This window comes from Sciurus vulgaris (genome assembly GCF_902686455.1).
Source record: "Sciurus vulgaris genome assembly, chromosome: 12".
In the NCBI taxonomy this organism is placed as follows: Eukaryota; Metazoa; Chordata; class Mammalia; order Rodentia; family Sciuridae; genus Sciurus; species Sciurus vulgaris.
Window position 1 is genome coordinate 98,396,622 of NC_136473.1, and position 21,139 is coordinate 98,417,760.

The 21,139-nt window shown below is 43.2% G+C and overlaps 1 protein-coding gene across 6 annotated transcripts in view; it reads right to left on the reverse strand.

The window, feature by feature from the left end:
* RGL1 (ral guanine nucleotide dissociation stimulator like 1) overlaps positions 1-21,139 on the reverse strand; it is a 147,119-nt gene that overhangs the window by 92,987 nt on the left and 32,993 nt on the right. For 2 of the 6 annotated variants that reach the window (XM_079108019.1, XM_079108018.1), the window contains exon 2: positions 15,826-15,936. The exons of 2 other annotated variants lie outside the window; for them this stretch is intronic. In XM_079108019.1, coding sequence (XP_078964145.1) covers positions 15,826-15,936 — 111 coding nt within the window. Of the gene's footprint in view, positions 1-15,825; positions 15,937-16,903; positions 17,085-21,139 lie in introns of those variants that run through there. 2 more of the 6 variants (XM_079108016.1, XM_079108017.1) reach the window with 2 other exon arrangements.

Here is a 21,139-nt window from a genome sequence, read left to right on the forward strand (position 1 = left end):
AAAGCACTTAATCCTTTAAGTAATTCCATGTCTCCACAGACAACTGGAAAGAGTCCAGAAAGAACCAGCAGATGTGATCATAATACTGCTGAATGGAACCTCTGCAGAAGGACAGAATCAAAGACATGTGTAAGGGTGGTGACAAGAAAAGGAACCAATTTTTGGACAAGAATTAAGGTAGACTGGAAATGAGAGACTGGTATTCCTGACAACAACTGTTGCTCAAACCCTAGATTTGGTTTGTAAACAGTGGTAACTAGGAGCTGAATGAAATCACTAAAAAAACAAAATCATATCAAACAAACTTTCCATCCTTTGCTGACCCTACAGGGGTAACATGAAATGCTACAGATACAATGTTCATAGACCAAAAAAACCATCCCGCTAACCCCCTCCTTCGATCATTATGGACATGATGGAATTGTGGGTGCTGAGTAACTACAGAGATGGCTAGATCTGAATCCAAATCAGTCAGTCAAGGAATGCAGAGAGGGAGAGCAAATTTAACTAGTGGATATTGCTGGGAATGGGTAGTGTCTCTAGCAATATAACATAGAAGCTTATTAAATTCTATTGAAAGTTATGGCTGATAAATTGATTTACTGAATCAAAATTTTAGATTGTGAAAAATACTGGGACAGTTAGCTGGGACTAATAAAAGTAAACTTAATAAAAATAAATATTTTCCATATTTAGAGTTTTAAAAATCAACACTCAAATAGATTTAATGAGACTCTTAATTTATAATGTTTAAGAAAGACCCCAGAATCTTTGCTGAATATAAATCCTGAATACAATGCATTTGCAGAGACCTTTTTTAAGTTCCACATAGAACACAGCTAATATTAGACAAACAGTATAAAATTACCAAAATTTGATCATTTAAAATTTATAAAAATTGTGATTTCATATAGTTCAACCTAACAGAAGATAACATGTGGTGTCACAAAAGAAGCACAGAGTGTTCTGTAGTACTAAGAGGGACCATTTACTACCTCTTGGGAAAACAGAGAGGATTCATGGACAAAGTAGCATGAGAGCCAGAATCTGAGTGAAGGGGTATTTAAACAGAAAGAGATTTGGAGAAAGGAGGACATTTTAGAGCTTGGCAACAGAGAAAGAAAATACCCCAAGACAGGAAAGTAGCCTATTTGGCTGAAGTGTGGTATATGCAAAGGTGACACACAGGAAATCACACAGAAAGGAACACTGGAACTTGACTTTGGAAGCCCTTGAATCACTGTGATAAATGCTCTAAAATCCTGAACAACATTTGGCACATAATGCATGATCAAATTTGAGTGAATAAGTGAATGAACAAATGACCTATTTGTGACAGAAGAGGTAGACATAAACATGGTTTCTGACTGCCAATTCTGTCAGTCACTGAACTCATAGAACTTTTCATCTACAAAAGACCTTGAAGATCATTTAGTCTAACTCTTGAAAATTCTGGGTGGCTACCAAGAGGACTGGAAATACTCAAGCAAAATAGAGGCAAGAGACTGCCTGGCCCTTGGTCAGTGCCTGGGGTAATCTAATTCACCAGGGCAAAATCCCCAAAGAAGATTTCCATTCAATAACTCCTAAATGTTGTGCTTTGAGATTCTTTCCTGAAAACGAATGCCATCTAAGTCTACAAATTTCAGAAATAAGTGTTTGGTGGTTTTGGTGGGCAATTGTTTTTTTAAAAATCAAGCATGTCTAAGATATAATTTTAAAGAATCTGTCTCCAGGAGAGAAAGCTGAAGCATTAGTCACATGGTTTACATTTCTTACTCCTGCCTGCCAGAATTTTTTTTTTTTCAAATTAAGAAAGGAAAAATGGGTCAGCCCAAAAGAATTTTTACAACTGTCAGAACAAATACAAGGCCATGTAACTTCATAAACTTCATTTTTTAGAGCTTTTTCCCCATCTTCTCTGTGGCTTTAAGAGGCCTTTTATAGAACCCCACCAAATGTGTACCCCTGGCGACCTCAGCCCCTGCATCTGTGTACTGTAAAGGACATGTTTTCTGTCAGGCAGGAAGAAGATGTGATCTTGGATTAGAATACAGCTTCTTCTGACTTCAACAAGTCACTGTGGTGAGGAGAAGCTAAGGGTCACAAAAAACCCTATTCAATCCAGTTTGACTCCAAGGTCACTAAGAAACCACCGTGCTTCTTAGAAAGTATTGCTGACCATGAGACCATTTTGAAGACATCTTCAAGAAGCACGCAGTCACACAAAGGTCACTCCTGGACTCCGGGCATACTTGAGGGCTGAGCACATGGGTCTAGCCTTCAACAACACGACAGTCATCCTTCCTTCGTCCCTTACTCAGGAAGTCTCCTGAGGGGCTACTGTTGATGGGCACCAATTACTTTCGTGTGGGGTCTGCTTTAGGTGAGGCATTCCAGAGCTGGTTCCAACCAGACCTAAAATCCACATGATGTCCCTGGTACCAACCTGCCCTCTTACCGAGCAGACCAAGCCTCCTGGTAATACTTTGGATTATACCAGACCACAAAGAACACTAACTTTTCAACTTTTTAACCATGATTCATATTTTTTTTAAATACATCTTACATGGTACTCAGTCCACATGTGTATGTTTAAAACAAAAATAATGCCACTCTGACATTTTCTATTCTGTTCTAATTTTAAAGGGCTGATTTTTAACCCACTAAATTAACTTCAGAACCCACTGATAAATGACAACTTCCTTTTGAAAAGTAAGATTCAAGAGCAACACTGTCCAAGAGCAGTCATAGGTAGTTTTAAAGGTGTTAGTTCCCACATTAAAACAGCAAAAGCAAATAGGCACAGTTAATTCTAACAACATATTTCATTTAACCTATTATATCTAGGATATCATTATGTCAACATGTTGATCACTCTAAAAAATTACCAAGATATTTTACATTCTTTTCTTTGTCCTGAGTCTTCAAAATCTGGAGTGGCTTTTAGGTGGACAGACGTTTCACTTTGGATGAGCCACATTCCAAGTATGAATGTGAGTGGCCAGTAGCCACCCCACTGATCAAGCAGCCCTAGAATTTTCTGGCCCCACATCCCAGAGCAGCTGGGAGCAGAAGGAAGGGGCCCCATCCACTCCTGCACATTCAGTCACATGGCCGCCTCTCACAGTCAGCTCCCCGTGCAGCCCACAGCTCTGATAAGGGATGGGGAATTTCACAAAGTAAAAGAACAGAAATGAGGCTTGTAAACTAATTAGAGGCAATATCACCTTGAACCTCCTCATACACAAAGTCCAAATGCATTTTTTGTCTGTGACATCAGAAACATAACAAATATCACACAAGTCAAACTTTCTAGAAAGTAACTTTTACAGAATTTGTTCTGAAAAATATTATCTGCTGATTACAAAAACTGAATAGAAAGCATGCCTGCAACTATGTTAAAATGAGAGCCTGTGAACAGAACTTGGAAGATAAAAAGCAAAAGTAAAAGGAATTATGTTCCCATGGAAGGATCATGAATTTTTCCTCTTTCACACACACAAGAGTATAAGGTTGTTGTATCCCTCTTTTAACAGCATTGCTTAAAAAGTTCTACCTTCTTTTCCAAAGTATGCCATAGGATACCTGTACAGAGAAAACGGTATGGGCTCATGCAAGAAGGATCAGAGGCCGTCGGAGAACTTGGTGTTGACAGAGCCAATTACAGCTGGGAGGGTCTGAACGAAGGCACCGAAAACAGGTAGAAGACTGAAAACCTGCGGCTTGAGCTTTACGTTTTGCCTAAGGTAGAACCAAGGTAGAGCTAAGAATTTAGATCACAGAATAGGGCTGGGGTTGTGGCTCAGTGGTAGAGCACTTGCCTAGCACCCCTAAAGCCCTGGGTTTGATCCCCAGCACCACATAAAAGTGAAATGAGTATTATGTCCACCTACAACTAAAAATTATATTTTTAAAAAAAGATCACAGAATAGAAGAAGTGTGAGAGGGAAGCAAAGGGAGCTTGATAAGCCATACAGACGATAGTATATAATTCACGTCACCCATTTTTAAGTTTGTTTTTTTTTTTTTTCTGCCAGTGAGTCCTGAGAAGAGAAGCACACCACAGGAACCGCATGACAAGCCTGCGAATTATGTCTCAGAGTAAGAGGCTTCTTGTGATGCTCATGGAGGGGGTCAGATCTCAAAAGAATGTGTTTAAACGAAGCAAAGCCAGACTGACTTGATACCCGGTTAATGCCAACTTGAAACAAATTATAGGCATCAGATAAAAGATATGTGAAAACATTAAGCAGGACAACTTTGGATATCAAAGCAGAAATCAGTCCCTAGAGATCTGTCTGACCATGACTCAACCTACATGTCCCTAAGATGTTTACAGACCAACTCTATATTCCACATCTGCCAGTCTATAAAGGTCACCATCTTTGCTGGGTCATTTTTCCTAAGATCATGAAACGTATAGGTCATGAAGACAAAGATGAAGAAAACAGTATTTTCTTTATTTGTGGTGTCACCAGTTTCAGTATATGACATTAGTTAAATTCCATTTATTTACTCAGCATTTTCTTCTTGTTTCAAAAATTGAGACTGACAATATTATCAATGACAATTTTTAAAAAATGTCATTAAAGATAACATGTTCTAGATATGTGTAAGATACATGTAATAGAGATAAGGCCAAATAATTTATAAGACGCTTACTGAGTACTGAAAATGTCCCTGACACTGTCCCAGGTTTTAGGAATGTGGAAGTAAATATGGTTTTGCCCTCGAGGTGCTTAAATGAACAGGGCAAAGAGCAATATTTTAAAGATAGTTAAGAGGGTGCTAAGTGTCATAGTAGAGCTTTTGGGTAAGACACAAGGAAACCCAGATAAAAGGACAGATGATCCAGAAGAGAGGTCAGGAAAGTAGGAGAGTAGAGGCGACGCTTGACTCAAGGTCAGTGGGAGCATGCCAGCCAGCCCGCAAGCATAAAGCACGACAGCACCAAGCAGGACGCAGGAAGACAGCGCCGCGCCTGGAAGTCAGCTTCGCTCTGAGTGAGGAAATCTACAACTCAGTCCTCAACGAAAAATGGGACCAGGTCTTTCCATGGAAGCCTAGCCACACAGGGAGTTGGAGGGCCAGGCAAAAGGGAGCCTTTGAAATCTTCTGCCACTGAGAAGAGAGGTGTCAACCAGCTGCCTCGAGTCCCAGCATACAGGTGAGGGCTGAGGCTGAAAGCAGAGCTGCTGCCACCAGCTCTTCTAGCCCAGTCATCTTAAGTTTCACGAGCTTCGCCCTGAAGCAGACACTCATTTGTGGATTGTCCAGATCAACACTGGATAAAGTCATTTTTGTACAGAAAGAATATCCTAATCCTCCAACTCTAAGTGAAGAATGTTCGGGAAGAAAACACTCGATGACTCGAGGTCCCTGAGAAACACTTTTGTGGAAGCAAAGCAACCGCAGGCCGCTCCAGGAGCCTCAGCAGCAGGCCGTCTGGAAGCCCGACCTGGGGCAGAGGCGACCAGTGTCACTGTGTTGCACAAAGACGAGTGTCACGCAGGCATCCCAAGACAGAGGAAAAAGAGTCCTTTCTTTAGCACCACACACAGAGCCAGCAGAGGAGAGAGGATTCAGTGTTTGGAACATTTAATGTGAGCACATCACTTGTTAAGCACTTTTGTATAAGAGCCTTAATTTCCAGTTTCAGCTCTGAGTACACTGGTTAGTTAGCTCAAGTCAGCTGGGAACAGGCGCAAACTGACAGGGAATGGATGCTGGGTCCAAGTATCTTGAGAGAATAGGAAAGGATCATTAGATGCTCAGGGGAGCCCCATATGAATAGAAGAAAGGTCAGATTTGTGGCCAATTGGCTCAAAGACCCTGGGGACTATTTTTAATCCAGAAGAAGGACAGGAAGGAACAAGAACAAAAAAAGGAACTTACATGGGAGAGATGGAAAGCAAGAAGGAAGCATCTGTAGCAAGCAAATGGAAAGAGTGAGGAAAAAATAGATCTCCAAAACTGTGTTCCTAAGAGGGAGGCCAGGAACACCGCAGGAAAAGACTGGAAGAAGGGAGAAAACACAGAATGCAACAACAGGACTACTCAAAGGAAGCATTTTAAATTTCTACATCTTACAAGGGTCGGTGCAGGTCAGTTGGTGACATTCTTGCCTCTGGCATGAGGTCATGAGTTCAAGTCCCACATTGGGATTTGGCCTCAAACCAAGAGTTGCTTTTCCAATAGATTTGCAAGATTGGAAGCACTTTCCATTCTTTGGTGCATTAATTTTACCACTCTCTGTGGAACAAATTGAAAGTAAAGAAGAATCAAAGAGAAAATAGGAAGTTCTCATATGCAAGATATTGACTGAAATTATCTTTAGAATTCTGTGGTAATGGGATATTTTTTTCCATGACCAATCCATACAGAGGGCCCAGCTGTCCTTGTTCGCAATACATCTAGATGCCAGTGGTAACCATCCGGGGACAGAAGAAGCACTACTCCTTGTCAAGCATGGAGATAGCATTAGATAAGCAGCAAGTGGGAAGAGAAGAATATGGAATATTCCCTCTAAAATGAGGGGAGAGGAAGGACTAACGAATAGAACCACATGCTCAGGGGGCACTTAGGTGGTGAGGAGAGAGAAAGAATGAAAATCCTTTAGGCTAAGTAACAACTTATGTTTGTCTAACAACTTATGTGTTAAAAAATACTTTCATATATGTTAATTTGTGTGATCCTTACAAAACACAGAGGCAGAGGGAAAAGCATGTATTATCCCCATTTCACAGACAAGGAAATGTACAATTTCAAAATCATTCTGAAAGTCACCACCTCAGAGCAAGTCAGCTCATTCCTGGTTTGGGGCTCAAGTGCTGTATTAGCTAACGAACAGGTGGCACAGCAAGACGTTTTATCTTTACTTTATCTCAAGCAGTGTAATCTAGGACTTGAAATTTATGATGCAAGCAGTTTGCTAACATCCTACAGAAGGCCCAAGACTAGCATAATGCTTACTAAGCAGGCATTAGAAAAAAACGCTTCCTACCGTCTCAGTTTTCCAGCAGAAACAGCAAATACAGAAGACAGAATATGATCCGCTATTAAACAGTAAGAATTTTTTAAGTATTTAAAAAAATAAAAGAACACTAACAAATTAATTCTGGGAAACCCAAAGGGATTCAAAGGGCAAAATATTGGAGCCCAAGGAATAATTCCATCTTTCACTATGTGGCCAGCCAGATAGAGAAAATAAAACAATAAGTTGTATTTAGCAATAAACACAGAAAGTTTGGTGATCCACATTTACTTCTAATAAACAAGGATTGCTGACCCCGTCACAGTCGGTCCTTCCTCCCAGGGGTGCACAGAGGGAGAACCAGGTCAGGAACATATCTATAGCCCTCACTGGTATGGTTTCTTAGTCAAGCAAACTGGGGTCATAGGACCCCACACCTCAGGAGGTACAGGTAAGAAAGCCACCCAGGGCTCTACCAAGTTCCATGGCAGGGTTCAAAATGGAGCCTGACAGGGGGGTGCGGACTCGAGCCCCACCACTTGGTGAGTCTCACCATGTCCTTGGCACTATCCCAAGCACCTGCACGGGTAGCTTACCTATGCCTCAAGCAGCTGCACAGGAAGGCTCCAGTGTTAACCCCACTTCACAGGTGAGGACTCCAGCTTAGGGAGGTTAAATAACCCCATAGTTCCAGCCTGTGTAGCTCACATGTGGCAAAGGTGAGTTTTGAATCCAGGTCTGTCTGGCTCCAGTGCACAGGTTCTTGACCTGTGCTCTAGGTCACTTCCTACACTAGGCTCCTGCTGAAATAGCCCTGAAAAGGAAGAGCAGCTGGGAGGTGCCAGCTCCTATGAAGTCCCCTGCAGAGAGAAAGAACCATGCACTGATTGTCCAGCCAGGCCTTGAGGGCTCTGGGTCCTGGGAATACTTGGTCATTTGCTTACTGCATTAGAAGGAGTCGACCTTCAGGCAGAAGTGGCAAATCTTTTCCCAGTGCTTCACAAACTAACCAAAAGCTTCCGTTTTCCTGAGGTTGCAATTTGAGAGTATCAGTTCTCTCAATGAACAATTTCAAGTGCTGCAATTTTTAACTAGAAAAAGGGATGACTATAAAACATTTTATTTTCTGCCAATGTCTAATCCAGTTTCAGTTATTTGTTACCTATGTCTAATAAATGTTCTTTTGGTAGATAAAAATGGTCCACAGACTCTACTTCTGCCATTAATAGTGACAGAAGTTATAGGTATGAGGATGGTCCATAACTAGGAAGAGTGGCTAGTAGGAGGTTGCAGAGATAACAGTTGGTATGAGTGACCCAAAGCATCCACCTTTAGTAGAAAAGTATGGCCAGGGCCTTCAAATGATCTTTGGAAAGATGAAACTAGAAAGACTCCATCTTGGTTTCACTTTCACAAAAAATGAAAATAAGTATTTAAATCAAGAGGAAACAATGGAAAAGGAAAAGGAAAAAAGGTTGAATTACCCAATACTTTGCAGAAAAGAGCAGATACAGAGACAACCTGTAGGACAAGATGAGCTGTGTGGGAATGAATTCACATGCCTGGGCCACAGATGGTACAGGCGACTAAACACCAGAAAACACAGGGCGGTGCGTGCAAGTTTAAAGTCACCTAGAACCAACAGTGATGCACCAAGCCACGCCCAACCAGCACAGCACAGTCACACCAGCTGGAAGGCCAAAGGTCCAGTGGTTAACATGTGGTTTCTTCTCCGTGCACAATACTGAGCACCGTACGAGGGGGCACCTCCTGTTTAATGTCGTAAGCTTACTCTACCTTTATCCCTTCCTTTCTTCCTCTGTTTTTATTATTTTTTGAACTAAGGGCAGTTCTCAGAGTAAAGTCAACAATTACAATAATGAGGTAATTGAAGAAAACCAAGCAAAGCATGACAAAGTCCAGCTCTAATCAATATAAAGAAGAGGCCATGGAGTGACATTAAAAACATGTACCAAATCCTAAGAACCAAAAGGTGAAAAAACACTTTAGCAGTCACGTTGTGTGTGTGTGTCTGTGTGTATGTGTGCATGTGTGTGCATTTAAGAGAGGGGAGGAAGAGAGACTGAGATGTGGCATTTAACTAAGAAAGCGTCCCATCTTACTAAAACTGTTCTTATACAAGACGAAGAACTACTCTAGTGTGAGCCTCCAGGAGCCGCATGCCAGCAGCCAGGAAGACAGTGTAGAGAGGTTTAGACATTGAGGGGGAGAGAAGAAGTCTAGGACACCTAACCATAGAATTCCTTGTGTTCCTAACAACACAATAATGAGTTTAAATGTTGTCGTCTAAAATGCGACTCTGTAATCATAGTTCTGTGGGTTCCATATTTATTCTCTCTCCATGGTCCACAGTTTCAATTTGTTTAGTTTACAGGGAAACAAGCCTAGAAAAGACAAGGAGCACCAGCTCTGCGAAGGTCCCTGGAATCTGAGAAGCCAAGCAGTGCCTTCCGCCCGTTCCTGGTGGGCTGAACTCGGGTTCTGTCTGCAGACAGGACAGTCGGGCCCGCCCAGCTCTGGCTTCTCTGCAGGCCCTTCTCATGGGAAAGAAAGCATTTACAGTGTCTTACACAGAGAAACCTGATGTGAAGCCCCAGAACACTGGACCCAGAGAGAAGCAGGTGGCACTGACCCCAGAAAGCTAGACAGCTTCTGCAGCCCTCCGGGTGGAAACCCAGACGCCTGAGACCCAGGCCGGCCAGAGCTCCCTTTCTGGCCCCCTGCCTGCCCTACACACCTGCACTCTGCCCCGCCCCCAAGGTTCTTCATTCCGCTGCCACAGTTTCCCTCAGGTCCTGGCCTTTCTTCACCTCTCCCTCTAAAACCTCCTCCCAGGTCCCCTGGCTGCAGCCTGGCTCCCTTCCAATGCATCACCTTTCAGCTGTCAGCCGCCACTCTGAATCGCAACCTGGCTGAGCCACGCTGCTTAAACCCCTTCACTGGCTGCCCTAGTGTTCAGGGCGAGGGGAAGTCCTTAGCCCATGGCCCAGTAGCTGACGACCATGGCTCTCAGTGAGTGGCTCAGCCTTTCTCTCTGACCCCCTTCCTGTCACTGTCTCACCAGGCACACTTCCCTCTTCCCTGGGCTGAGCCTCACACAGGAGTCTCAGCTCAGGCCTCCAGGCTGGAATGCCTCCCCTAGTACCTCCCATACTCTTAACTCCCACTCATTGCTCATCTCTTCATGGAAGGACGCTCTCTCCTGTGCCACTGTCCTAGACAGTCCACCCCTTTCTCCCATCTGATTTCAAGGCCTCCCCCTTGCCTGGCTTCCTGAGCTGGATCACACTTAGCACAAATAACTTCAGCTAGCTAAACTTTCTGTCTCCCCCGTCACTTCCAAGTTTCTTCAGAGCAAGGAGTGTTTTGTCTTAGTTATCGCCCCGATATTTAACTTTAACATAGCATTTGGCCTAAGTATACGCTTTTGATGAATAAACTAGTGCCATCAAAGGAGGGGTCAGCAGGCGAAACGCTGATGACAGAATCAAACAAGACATGCGACAGCAGTGAAGGGGTCCCATTGGATGTGTTCACCACAGACGACACGGAAATTGCCAGGAACTCCAGAGAACTCCAGATCGACTCTGTGAGGTCAGCCACACCCATGGCAACCCAGATACAACGGGCTGAGTCTCTCTGACGGAACAAGGCAATTCTATTATCTTCCCCATTAGCAATAACTTTCTTGCTTTGTTTATGGAAATTAATGTTTTCCTGGAAAAAAAAAGTATGTCATAGTGGAAATTTGAATGTTTTAGTTATTTAGTGTATTTTTGCATATTTTAATATAAAATATCTAAGATAGCCACTGTAAGATTCTGATCACGCAGAAAGGAGGCATTTACAGGGATAGTGTTTGACAGGGATGGTGATAAATTCCAACTAAGTGCTAAAGCAAAAAGCACAATATCTTACTTCCGTTCTTGTCTTTCTTAATTTATAACTCCACAGGCTTTTTCTTTATAATTTCATAGAAACAAGAATGAAATATGTTCATAATGTTAATTTAAAAGGATGCATACTTTAAAGCATAAAGGGTGAATGTGCCTTGACTGTCCGTGCTGCTGCTATTTCTAGGGGTGGACAGGTATACGGAACTCCATGCGGCACCCCCTGGACTGATGAGTGGAAGTGGATATTCTTAATTACATGCCTCATATTTGTGACACAGATCCCAACAGATTTTGAAAGCAGTGAAGGACACCAATCCAATAACAATATCTCAGGAAACTCAAATTTACTGTACTTTCTTGATGGGGATAGGCCACCATGTTATTGGGATTAATTCTTCTAGAAACATGCTCCCAAGATCAAAATGAAAAATACCAGTTGGTTCATTTACTGATGGTTACTAAATTTTGAAATTTACTTTCTAAAGCCTAAATTAAACATTCCAACAGACATGAACCACGTAACCCGAGGGCCTGTTCCCCTGGATGAGAACAAGGAGGACCAAGTATAAACCAGAGGCTCCTCGAGGGCTTAGCTCCTACGATTCCAAAATCCCACTCCAGCACTCCAACCACATGCAGCTGTAATGTTGCCAAATGCTCTTTAACTCCTGCACTGCCTTTACTTCTTTAGTGTTCAGTAATGAGACAAGTACAATCAGGTCTCCTGGCTTTACAAAGCACTGGGGAACTTCATTAAAATAATCACTACTTTTGTTTGTGCCTCCTTTGTTTCAGAAAGGATGTTAAGACAGCTATAATCATTTGCCTGATTGATTTTTCTCGCTCACGTGCCCCTCTTCTTCTCTTTATAAGCTGACATATTCATGCTACTTTGTTTTAAATGAGAAGCTGCCACACAATCCTATCTATCAAGACAATACTACTCTCCCAAAGAAGGATGATGCTGGATCCATTCATTCAACAAATATTTATTGGGTTTCTGCCAATAAGAGGGCATCATGGCTGTGAGTTTTCCAGACTAGTGGGGGACACAAGCACAGACAATTACAACAGAGTAAGATAGCCTGACAGGAGATATAGGATGCTCGGCACCATAGAGAACAGAAAACTCATCCCTACTTGGATCAGAGAGGGTTCCCAGAGGCGAAGGAACGGTATACCATAAAAAGGCAACATGCCTAGCAACACCATCCAAATGCCAGGGAGGGTGGATCCAAACTGCATATCCACTTGAGTCAATTTCTCAGTCCAAATGCTACAAAGGGTCACCTTACCATTGCACTCCAGACCCCCAGACTGACCACAATTTACCCAAATGTGAGGAGCTATATGAGATTTCCAGTTTCTTTTATTTCTATATTCTGCATTCTTCTGTCCTATTTTATTATCTTTTCCAGCCTCCGAGCTATCAAGCTTTTCAGTTCAGCCCAACATTTATCAAGAGTCTGTGTGGGAAACGCTGATAAACACTGGATGCAAGGAAGGAGGCACAGGCCCCACAAGGACCTCATGACCACAGAAGCACAGAACTGAGAGAAGCCACGTGACAATCCACCAACCCTGCAGAGTTGACCTTGCACTCACAATCCTGCTCATGAAACAATATCCCCATGTTGAACTTATCTTGAGTTTGACACATTTTTCTGGACTCTGAGTTTGCCTATGCTAAGACACCAAAGCCCCTTCCCTGGATTCCTTTTTTCTGTCCCTTTGATTATTCTTCCTAAAATGGGACATTTCCTGCTTCCAGAGAATATGGATATTTTCTCAACTCCTTTCAACACATCAGAGTCAATGTACAACCACAATGCTAAGACCAAGGACAAATAAGTTCTGACCATTTGCCCTTCCAAAACCCCTGCACATGACTTGGGCTAAGTGAATGTTTGGATGAGATCACGTTTTAAGTGTGCCTTCCAACCCTGAGGCTGCATGAGCCTATTACATAGCTGGGGCCATTTTTCTAGAAGAGCTATGGGTAGGTAAAATTATCTCAGCCTAAGATATTGTTATAAAGGAAAAATAGTTCAGTGTTTCAATCACACTTAGTTTTTCAAAATTGGCAACATAACCTCACTGTCAATAGCTGTGAACTAACAGGGCCTGCCCCCCACTTGGTGCTGTATTTTACAACCGAAGATATGCTGTCTGACTTCAAAAGAGCAACTAAACACAAAATTTAAGAAACAAATTTTAAAAGAATGATCTAAATGTTTTGGACTATTTGAGACTCCACATCTGACAATGTTTAATCATTTTGCTATAATTTCCACAGCTGACCCTTGACCACGTTCAGAGGTCTTAGATTTAGAAAATGCAAAATTATGCTCTGCCTTTTAGGTTTCTGAGTAGCATACAGACACGTACCGCGAGGCAGCGCCTACGCTCGGGTTCTCATCGATATCTTCAGGGCACCGTGCTTCGCACATCCAAAATGGAGAGATGACCACCACCGCACACATCTTCACGACACCCCTTCAGTTCATAGCTCACGGTATCATTCAAAGTATAAAGAGGAACAGAAAGTCACAGCTCTCAAGTCTGCACCAGGTGCATCCTCAGGGAAAAGCACCCAGTTAGCATCCTTGCTCTTTTGAGTCAATTCTCCTACTAAGGAAACAGCCTTAAGGTTCCAGATAATTCTTGATGGCAAACAACTAACCATCTGGGTTCAAATCCAGTCTCTACCCCTTCTGGGCTATGTGACCCTGGCGAGCAATTTAACCTCTCTGGACATTAGTTTTCTTACGTGTAAACAAAACAGATAATCATAATACCACTTCCTCATTTTCCTATGGAAATAAGGGTATTTTCATATCTCAATAATTTCCTCACCTAACCTCAATCTTTAGTTATCGCTAAAGCTAGGTACTTTGAAGAATTCTAAGGTTATTGGTATGCAGGAAAACAAACACGGGGAAGCCACTCAGTCCTAAAAAGGAAGGTTTTGTAATTGCTATGGCTCAATTGGTTGAGTCACATTCAATTAAGTCTGGAACTTTCAAGGACAAAAACAGCTTCCCCACAGGACACCTAAGAGAAGAAAACAAGCATTACCAAAGGTGTGAAGTGCTAAGAACTGGCCCTTGAGTAGGGTGGAAGCAGTGAGTCTCACTTTGTTGAAACAGGGAAAGGGAAAGGGTCCTCCTTCGACTAGAACCAATCTCTTCCCATTATCTTCCTCCTCAACGTTAAATCCAGGGTCAGTCACCTCTGAACTCCATAAATTTGAGAGCACCAAGAGAGCAGGAGAGAAGAGAGAAGTAGAGTCCAGTGGACAGAAGAGTCAGCGAAAATCACTAAATAACTGTGAACTGTAAAAGAATGGCATTCTGGGGTCAGGGGGACTTCAGAATGGACCCTTCCGTTTCCCCTATGACATGCATGGCCAATGTATTTGGCCAAAAACTAAAGCTGTTACCCAAGCAACACCAGTCTCATTAGAAAGAGGGGGACAACCCAATACAGAAAATGTAATGACCCTTGGAAGGCAATTGGCTGACAGCCTGTGAGTCATTCTGAAATAGTCAGGCCTAACCACATCAACACCACATCAAAATAAAGTACAAATACACAACCACCAAAAGCAAAGTAATGACTTGTCAGAATTCTAGTTCTGCTTTTCCTATCAGGTCAGCTGGTGATGCACATAATTAGCTCTAAAATCACCTTCTGAGTAAGGTTCCTGCTTGGTAAGTAAGACCTCGAATTTCCACTGGAAAGGTTCCTATCTTTCCAAACCGCGCCTGCCAAGTCTCTAAGTATACTGCCCTCTTGGGTGGTATCTCGCCCAAGTACAGCAGCAGGAAAGGCCTGGGCTGAAGTGGTCACCGAAGGCCAAAGCAATGTGCCCGGCAAGGAAACCAGGCAGCTGGCCCTCCTGCCTGCCACTCAGGGTCTGACGGTCACATGCTGTCTGGAGTCCCTGGGCGGTTGTGCTTCTCGGCCCCTTCCCACTCTATCTTTCTGCTCCGAACATGCTGAATTTTCTGGAACTCAAAGCCAGTAAAGATAGGATGCAAGTGCATGACCCTCATTTTCCGAAGTCCATCCCCTGTGACACCTGAGTGTGCCTGCAGCCAGGATGGGTTCTGCCTCCGCTCCTTCCTCTCCCGAGGCTCTTGTGTCGCTTCTCACCAGTCTCTCTGAGGAACTTCTATCTCCACATCCAGAATTCCTCCAATCACAGATTCACGTTTGCCCAAGTAGCCGTCCTGTTCCAGAACTCTCCACTCCCCACAGTCCCTTGATTTGGGACTAGTTGAAAGATCCACTAGGCTAAGGATTGGTATGACCTATCCCACACTCAGAATCTCAGTGGAAGAGTCTTGTCTGTGGAAGCACTATTTTCCAAAGGTCCCCACTCTTCACTACTTCTGCTACCAGAGAAGTCACGGGTGCCGAGCATGCATTCACCTCTTTCCAGGCTACAGAAAAGAGGTTACAGTAAGAAACCTGCCACCCCTCAAAGGGAGTGGACTTGGAATGGCCTCACGCCTGGGCATTCTGGGAGTTCTGGGAGTGGAGGTTGTCAGCATCAATCGGTGGAGAGCAGAGAGCGAGAGAAGGGTGTCATGTGGGCCAGGTAGCTTATGGCTCTGTCTAACAGTGTTGTTTTCTGGACCTGTCACTCTGTCATTTTCTGCCACTCCACCCCCAATCTATTTGCCAAATACGTCAAGATGTTTCTAAGAGGTTCTGAATTATTGACCAACCTAGGGGAGATGCTTTGGAAAACATCAAGTACAAAAACAGGCCTGTAAAGCGAGTGCAAACACTTTGTCATTAGCAGTTTCCTTTTTAAGTCCAAAAGAGGAGGTGGGGAGAGCTGCCTCTGCTAAATAATAATGATATTCACAGAACAACAGACACTGAAATTCCGAAGTTCACAATCTCTCCAGCTTTACTCACCCCTAGCCATCTTGCTCCTTTATTGGCAGCCTGTTGAATCTGGACTCTTTTGAGGGTGACATGGTAAACAGCTCCTTCCTCTACCTCTTCACCCCAGTCCTGAATCGAGCTCTGCCAGGGATGGGATAAAGAGAAAGAAAAAGAGTATTTTTTTTTCCTCTCTGCTAACCACAATCTATCCCAGCTGCTGTGCTGCTTACAGCAGCACTCGGCACAAGATGGGCTGTTCAAAATAAATATTACAATCAGAGCCCTTCAAGACACTGTGACAGAGGGACGCTGAGATTTTCTTGGCTCCTCGCCCTTTCCTGTGGTATCAAGATCCCCGAACTTTTCCATTTAGTTATTTTTCCTAGACTTGCTCACATATCTTAAATGACTTTTTTAAAGTCTTCTTTTTTCTTTTCATAAAGAAACTCTGGTTTAGTCCCAATTAACATTTCCCTCAAGTAAAAGAAAAACAACTCATTTGTAGAAAAAAGTTCGTACTTTCATAAGCAGCTCAATCATCTGAGCAAACTGTTTTAAACTCAGACACAAACGAGTGTTTCAAATGCCAAGAGTCCTCACCCCTTTGGAAGTGAAATGCTTTGCATGTCTTTTTTATTGTTTTGGAACCCAAAAAGTTAGCGGGGGTGGAAAGTTTTTATTTCCCTAAAATAATCTGGCCAGCGCAGAAAGAGCCACACAGCATCATGCAGCCTGAGCCGAAATCTATGCAGCGACCCCCTGGATTTCCATGTCGCCAGCTAACCCTTGGATTGGAGCTAAAGAGCTGCTTGGGACGCAGGAGCGCTCCGCGGTCCGCCCAGACTAGCAGCTCTTTCTCCTTCAAAGTTCTCTCTGGACACACAGCTGTCCCGGACACACCAAAGGCCACGGCTCGCAAAGTAGGTACGGTTTAAAGGGAGAGGACGCGCAGAGAGGAGGAATGAATGCAAAGCGGAGTGAGAAAGCGGCAGCTCACAAGTAGGGGCTCGGATGGCTCCGTTCGCTGCGAGGGCGTCCAAAACACGCCAGAGAAAGCGGCAGAAGATTCCCACCAGAGAAGCCTCGGGAAGGCGGGGGCTCGCGTTACCATTTTAGCTTGCCAAAGCAATTTCATTCTCAGTTTTCTCTCCCGTACGCTGCATGATGCGCCCCGCTCCGAGGCCGCCGCGGCGCCAGCTGCCGGGTCCCGTCCCGTCCCCAGCGGCCGCCGCGCACAGCACGCGCCGCGCTGTCCCCGCCGCCGCCGGTGCGCGCGACTCGGGCCACAAAGGGAGCGCAGCGAGCAGGCGAGCGAGCGAGGAGCAGACTCCTCCCCGCGCCGCTCCGTGATGTCAGGCTTTCCTGTTTGTGCCTGCAGCGCACTCTCGCTTTCTCCAGTCCGCGGACAGAGCCAGCAGGAAACGCTTCTCCCCTCCGAAGGGATCGGGAGCAACCCTTTCAAGTTTATCGGGTTTTCCTGATGGCCACCAGGTGCCAAAGTAGAACCATGTGTGCGACGGGGATGTAACGGAGAAACCAGGGGAGGCGAGGGTCGGAAACAGGTCTGCGATCGGCCTGCTTTGGACTCCAGAATGATTAAATCAGAGTTACCCCCAACGAGAGCAGCAATGCTAGGAGCCAGGAAGTTTTTCATTAGGACAAAGGATAAGGTCAGAGGCTACCTGGATACACAAAAACTACGCCCGGGGCTGTGCCCTGTCCCACATGGCAAGCTCCCAGTAGGAAATCGCTCTGGACTTCTTCCTACCGCCACTCTGATAAAGCTTAATTGCTGGGTAACTGGCCGCTGTGGGTGAGAAGGGGACAAGGCAGGGAGGGTTTCCCTGGGCTTGACAGTACGGAAAACAGGCCATCAGTGGCCCTGGACGTTCCCTGAGCCTGTGAGAAGCCCTCGTGGGTTGACTTGGTTGTAGGCTGGAAGGGCACAGTGCGGTCATAACCTCAGGGAAGGGCCCTTCCTCGTCTACTGCCATTATTGGGAGCTTTATCATAAAGGAAAGATCTGTGTTGTGACAAAAGATGATTACATATTTTCAATCCAGTTTTAATAAATCAACAGGATGAGATACCAGATAATAATGCAATCAAACTTGGCACCTGACAGAATGTCATGTCAACTACAGAAATCTTTAGGGATCATGTGTTTTATATTCACCACTAAATGAATTTAATCAACTTTAAGTTAAAGAGAGAGAGAGCCTCCTACTAACTGCCATGCTCAGACGTGAGGCAGAACCTCGGTTAATAATAAATACACATGGGCTGAAAAGTGAGAGAATCAAGTGTGCTGATGATCCAGCAGAGTAAGCGACAGCAAGGGCACATCAAAGAAATATAAAAGGATCTTCGGACACTCAAGAATATCCTCAAGTCACTCAGTTAAGTTCCTTTCACAACCAGAACTTACAAGGCTCAATGACTAGAGAGAGAAGAAAGCTCTTTTTATCAAACTGTGGTTGTATCTATTGTAGAACACCACACCCATAAACTAAATCCTTCTGATGACCAAGCATCCCCAGGAACCAGAGGAAAATCAGGTGCATATCCTACTCCCTGCTTGCTAAGCCACATCAGGTATATGAGCATACTTCACAAGTTCTAACAGTTATTCTGTTGACACAAATAAACAGACATCCATGTTTATGCATTGGAAGACTTTATATATTAAGTGCCTATACTAACCAAAGCTATCTACAGCTTCAGTGCAATCCCTATAAAAAACTATTTTTTACAGAAATTGAAAAAGCAATCCCAAAATTCATGTGGAACCACAAAGGACCCCAAATAACTAAAGTAAGCTTGAAAAAGAAGAACAAAGCTGTGGGTATCACACTTTCTGATTTCAAAACATATTACAAAGCTGCAGTAATCAAAACAGCAGGGTACTGACAAAGACAGACATAGAGACCAATGGAACAAAACAAGAGCCCAGAAATAAACCCAAGCATATATAATCAACTGATCTTTCACAAGGTAGCCAAGAACACATAGTGGGGGAGGACAGTCTTTCAACAAATAGTGTTGAGAAAACTGGATTTCCATATTGAAAAAAATGAAACTGGACCCTTATTTTGCCCCTGCCACACACATAATCAACTCAAAATGGATAAAAGACTTAAAACATAAAACCTGAAACTGAAAAACTCTTATAAGAAAAGAGAGGGGGAAAACTTTATGTGATTGGACTTGACAATGATTTTTCTATATTACAACAAAAACTCATGCAAAAAAAGAAAAACTAGACAAGAGGGACTACATCAAACTAAGGAACTACTGCTCAGCAAAGGAGACGTCAGCACAGTAAAAAAGCAACCTGGGTAACGGGAGAAAATATGGACCAACCACATGTCTAATAGGGGGTTAATATCTATAATGGATAAGGAATACCTACAACTCAGTAGCAAAACAAAAACTGCCCAATTAAAATGGGCAAACATTGGTCCCTTGATTTTCAGAGTTTGGTTTATTTCACTTAGTGTGATATTTTTCAGTTCTACCTGTTTACTAGAAAATGACATAATTTCATTCTTCTTTATGGCTAAGTAAAACTCCATTGTGTATATACACCACATTTTCTTCATCCATTCTCTGTTGACGGACACCTAAGCTGGTTCCATAATTTGGCTATTGTGAATTGCACTGCTATAAACATTGGAAGGCATATATCATCATAATATGCTGTTATCAGTTCTTTCAGATAAATACCAAGGAGTGGAATAGCTGGGTCATATGATGGTTCCATTCCTGGTTTTTTGGGGAATCACCATACTGATTTCCACAGGGATTAAACCAATTTGCAGCCCCACCAACAGTGTATAAGTGTACCTAATTTTACATGTCACTCATACCTCAAGTGTACCTTTTTCCCCACATCTTCACCAGCAATTATTATTAAATAATAATTTTAAAAGATACTGAGAGGAAGGAGACTAGCAGAACAGAGAAAGCAGATCAGGGGAATGGAAGAGGGGACAGAAAAAAAGTGTACTGGGTAATGAGGGTAATCAAATTATGCTATATGCATGTATAGATATGGCTTAACAAACCTCACTATTATGTACAATCAATGCACCAATAAAAACAAAATAAAATAATAACAAATGGGCAAAGAGGGTTGGGGATGTAGTTCAGTGACAGAGTACTTGCTAGCATGTGGAAGACCCTGGGTTCAAGCCTCAGGATGGGAAAGAAAGAGGACAAAGGAACTGAATAAACATTTTTTAAAAACATACAGAATGAAAGTACTTTGTTAACCATTTTACAGGTAAAAACAAAGGACTTACTACACAGCCAGCTTCCCTCACATGACTATGAAGTCTGTTATGAATACTGAACAACCAAAGAGCAGCAGAAAATGCATATAAATAAAGACTGAAAATGTTTACAAAAGATACTTATGAAAAAATCCTACAAATGGCCAACAAGTATATGAAAAGATGCTCCTCTTCAATAATCATCAGGGAAATGCAGGTCAAAACCACACAGAGATAGCACCCATGCCTGTTGTTAGGATGGATGGTTATTATTAAAAATAAAGACAAGTGTTGGAGAGGATGTGGAGAAAAGGGAAGCCTGGCATGCTATTTATGGAAACGTAAGTTGGTAGAGCCACTGTGAAAAATAGCAGGGTGGTTCCTAAAAATTTAAAATTAAAAGTAGCATAAGATTCAGTAACACAAACTCTGGGCATTTGTCCAGAAGAGTTTAAATCAAGATCTCAAAAAGACACCTGCGCTCCTGTGTTTATTGCAGCATTACTCCCGAAAGCCAAGACAGAGAATCAGCCAGGCATGGCACTGTACACCAGTAATCCCAGCAACTTGGGAAGCTGAGGCAAGAGGATCTCAAGTTCAAGGCCAGCCTCAGCAACCTAATGAGGCCCTAAGCAACTTAGCGAGACCATGTCTCAATATAAAAAATAAAAAGAGGACTAGGGATGTGATGCAGTGGTCAGGCACCCCTGGTTTATATTTATATATTACACATGCACACAATGTGGAGAACCAAGATGTCTGCTGACAACTGGATAAAGAAAATGTGTGTGTGTGCATCCATATAATGAAATAGCCCTAAAAATACAGGGAAATTCTTCCATTTGTGACTACATGGATAGACCTGGAAGATGTTAAGTGAAACAAGTCAAACATAGACAAATACCAATGACCTCACTTACATGTGGAACCTAAAATAGTGTGATTTATTAAAGCAGACAACAGAATGTGAACACCAGGAATGGGCCGCAGGTGACGGTGGCCAAAGAACACAAAGCTTCAGTTCCACAAGATGAATAAGTGCAAATCTAATAGATAGCACAGTGCCTATG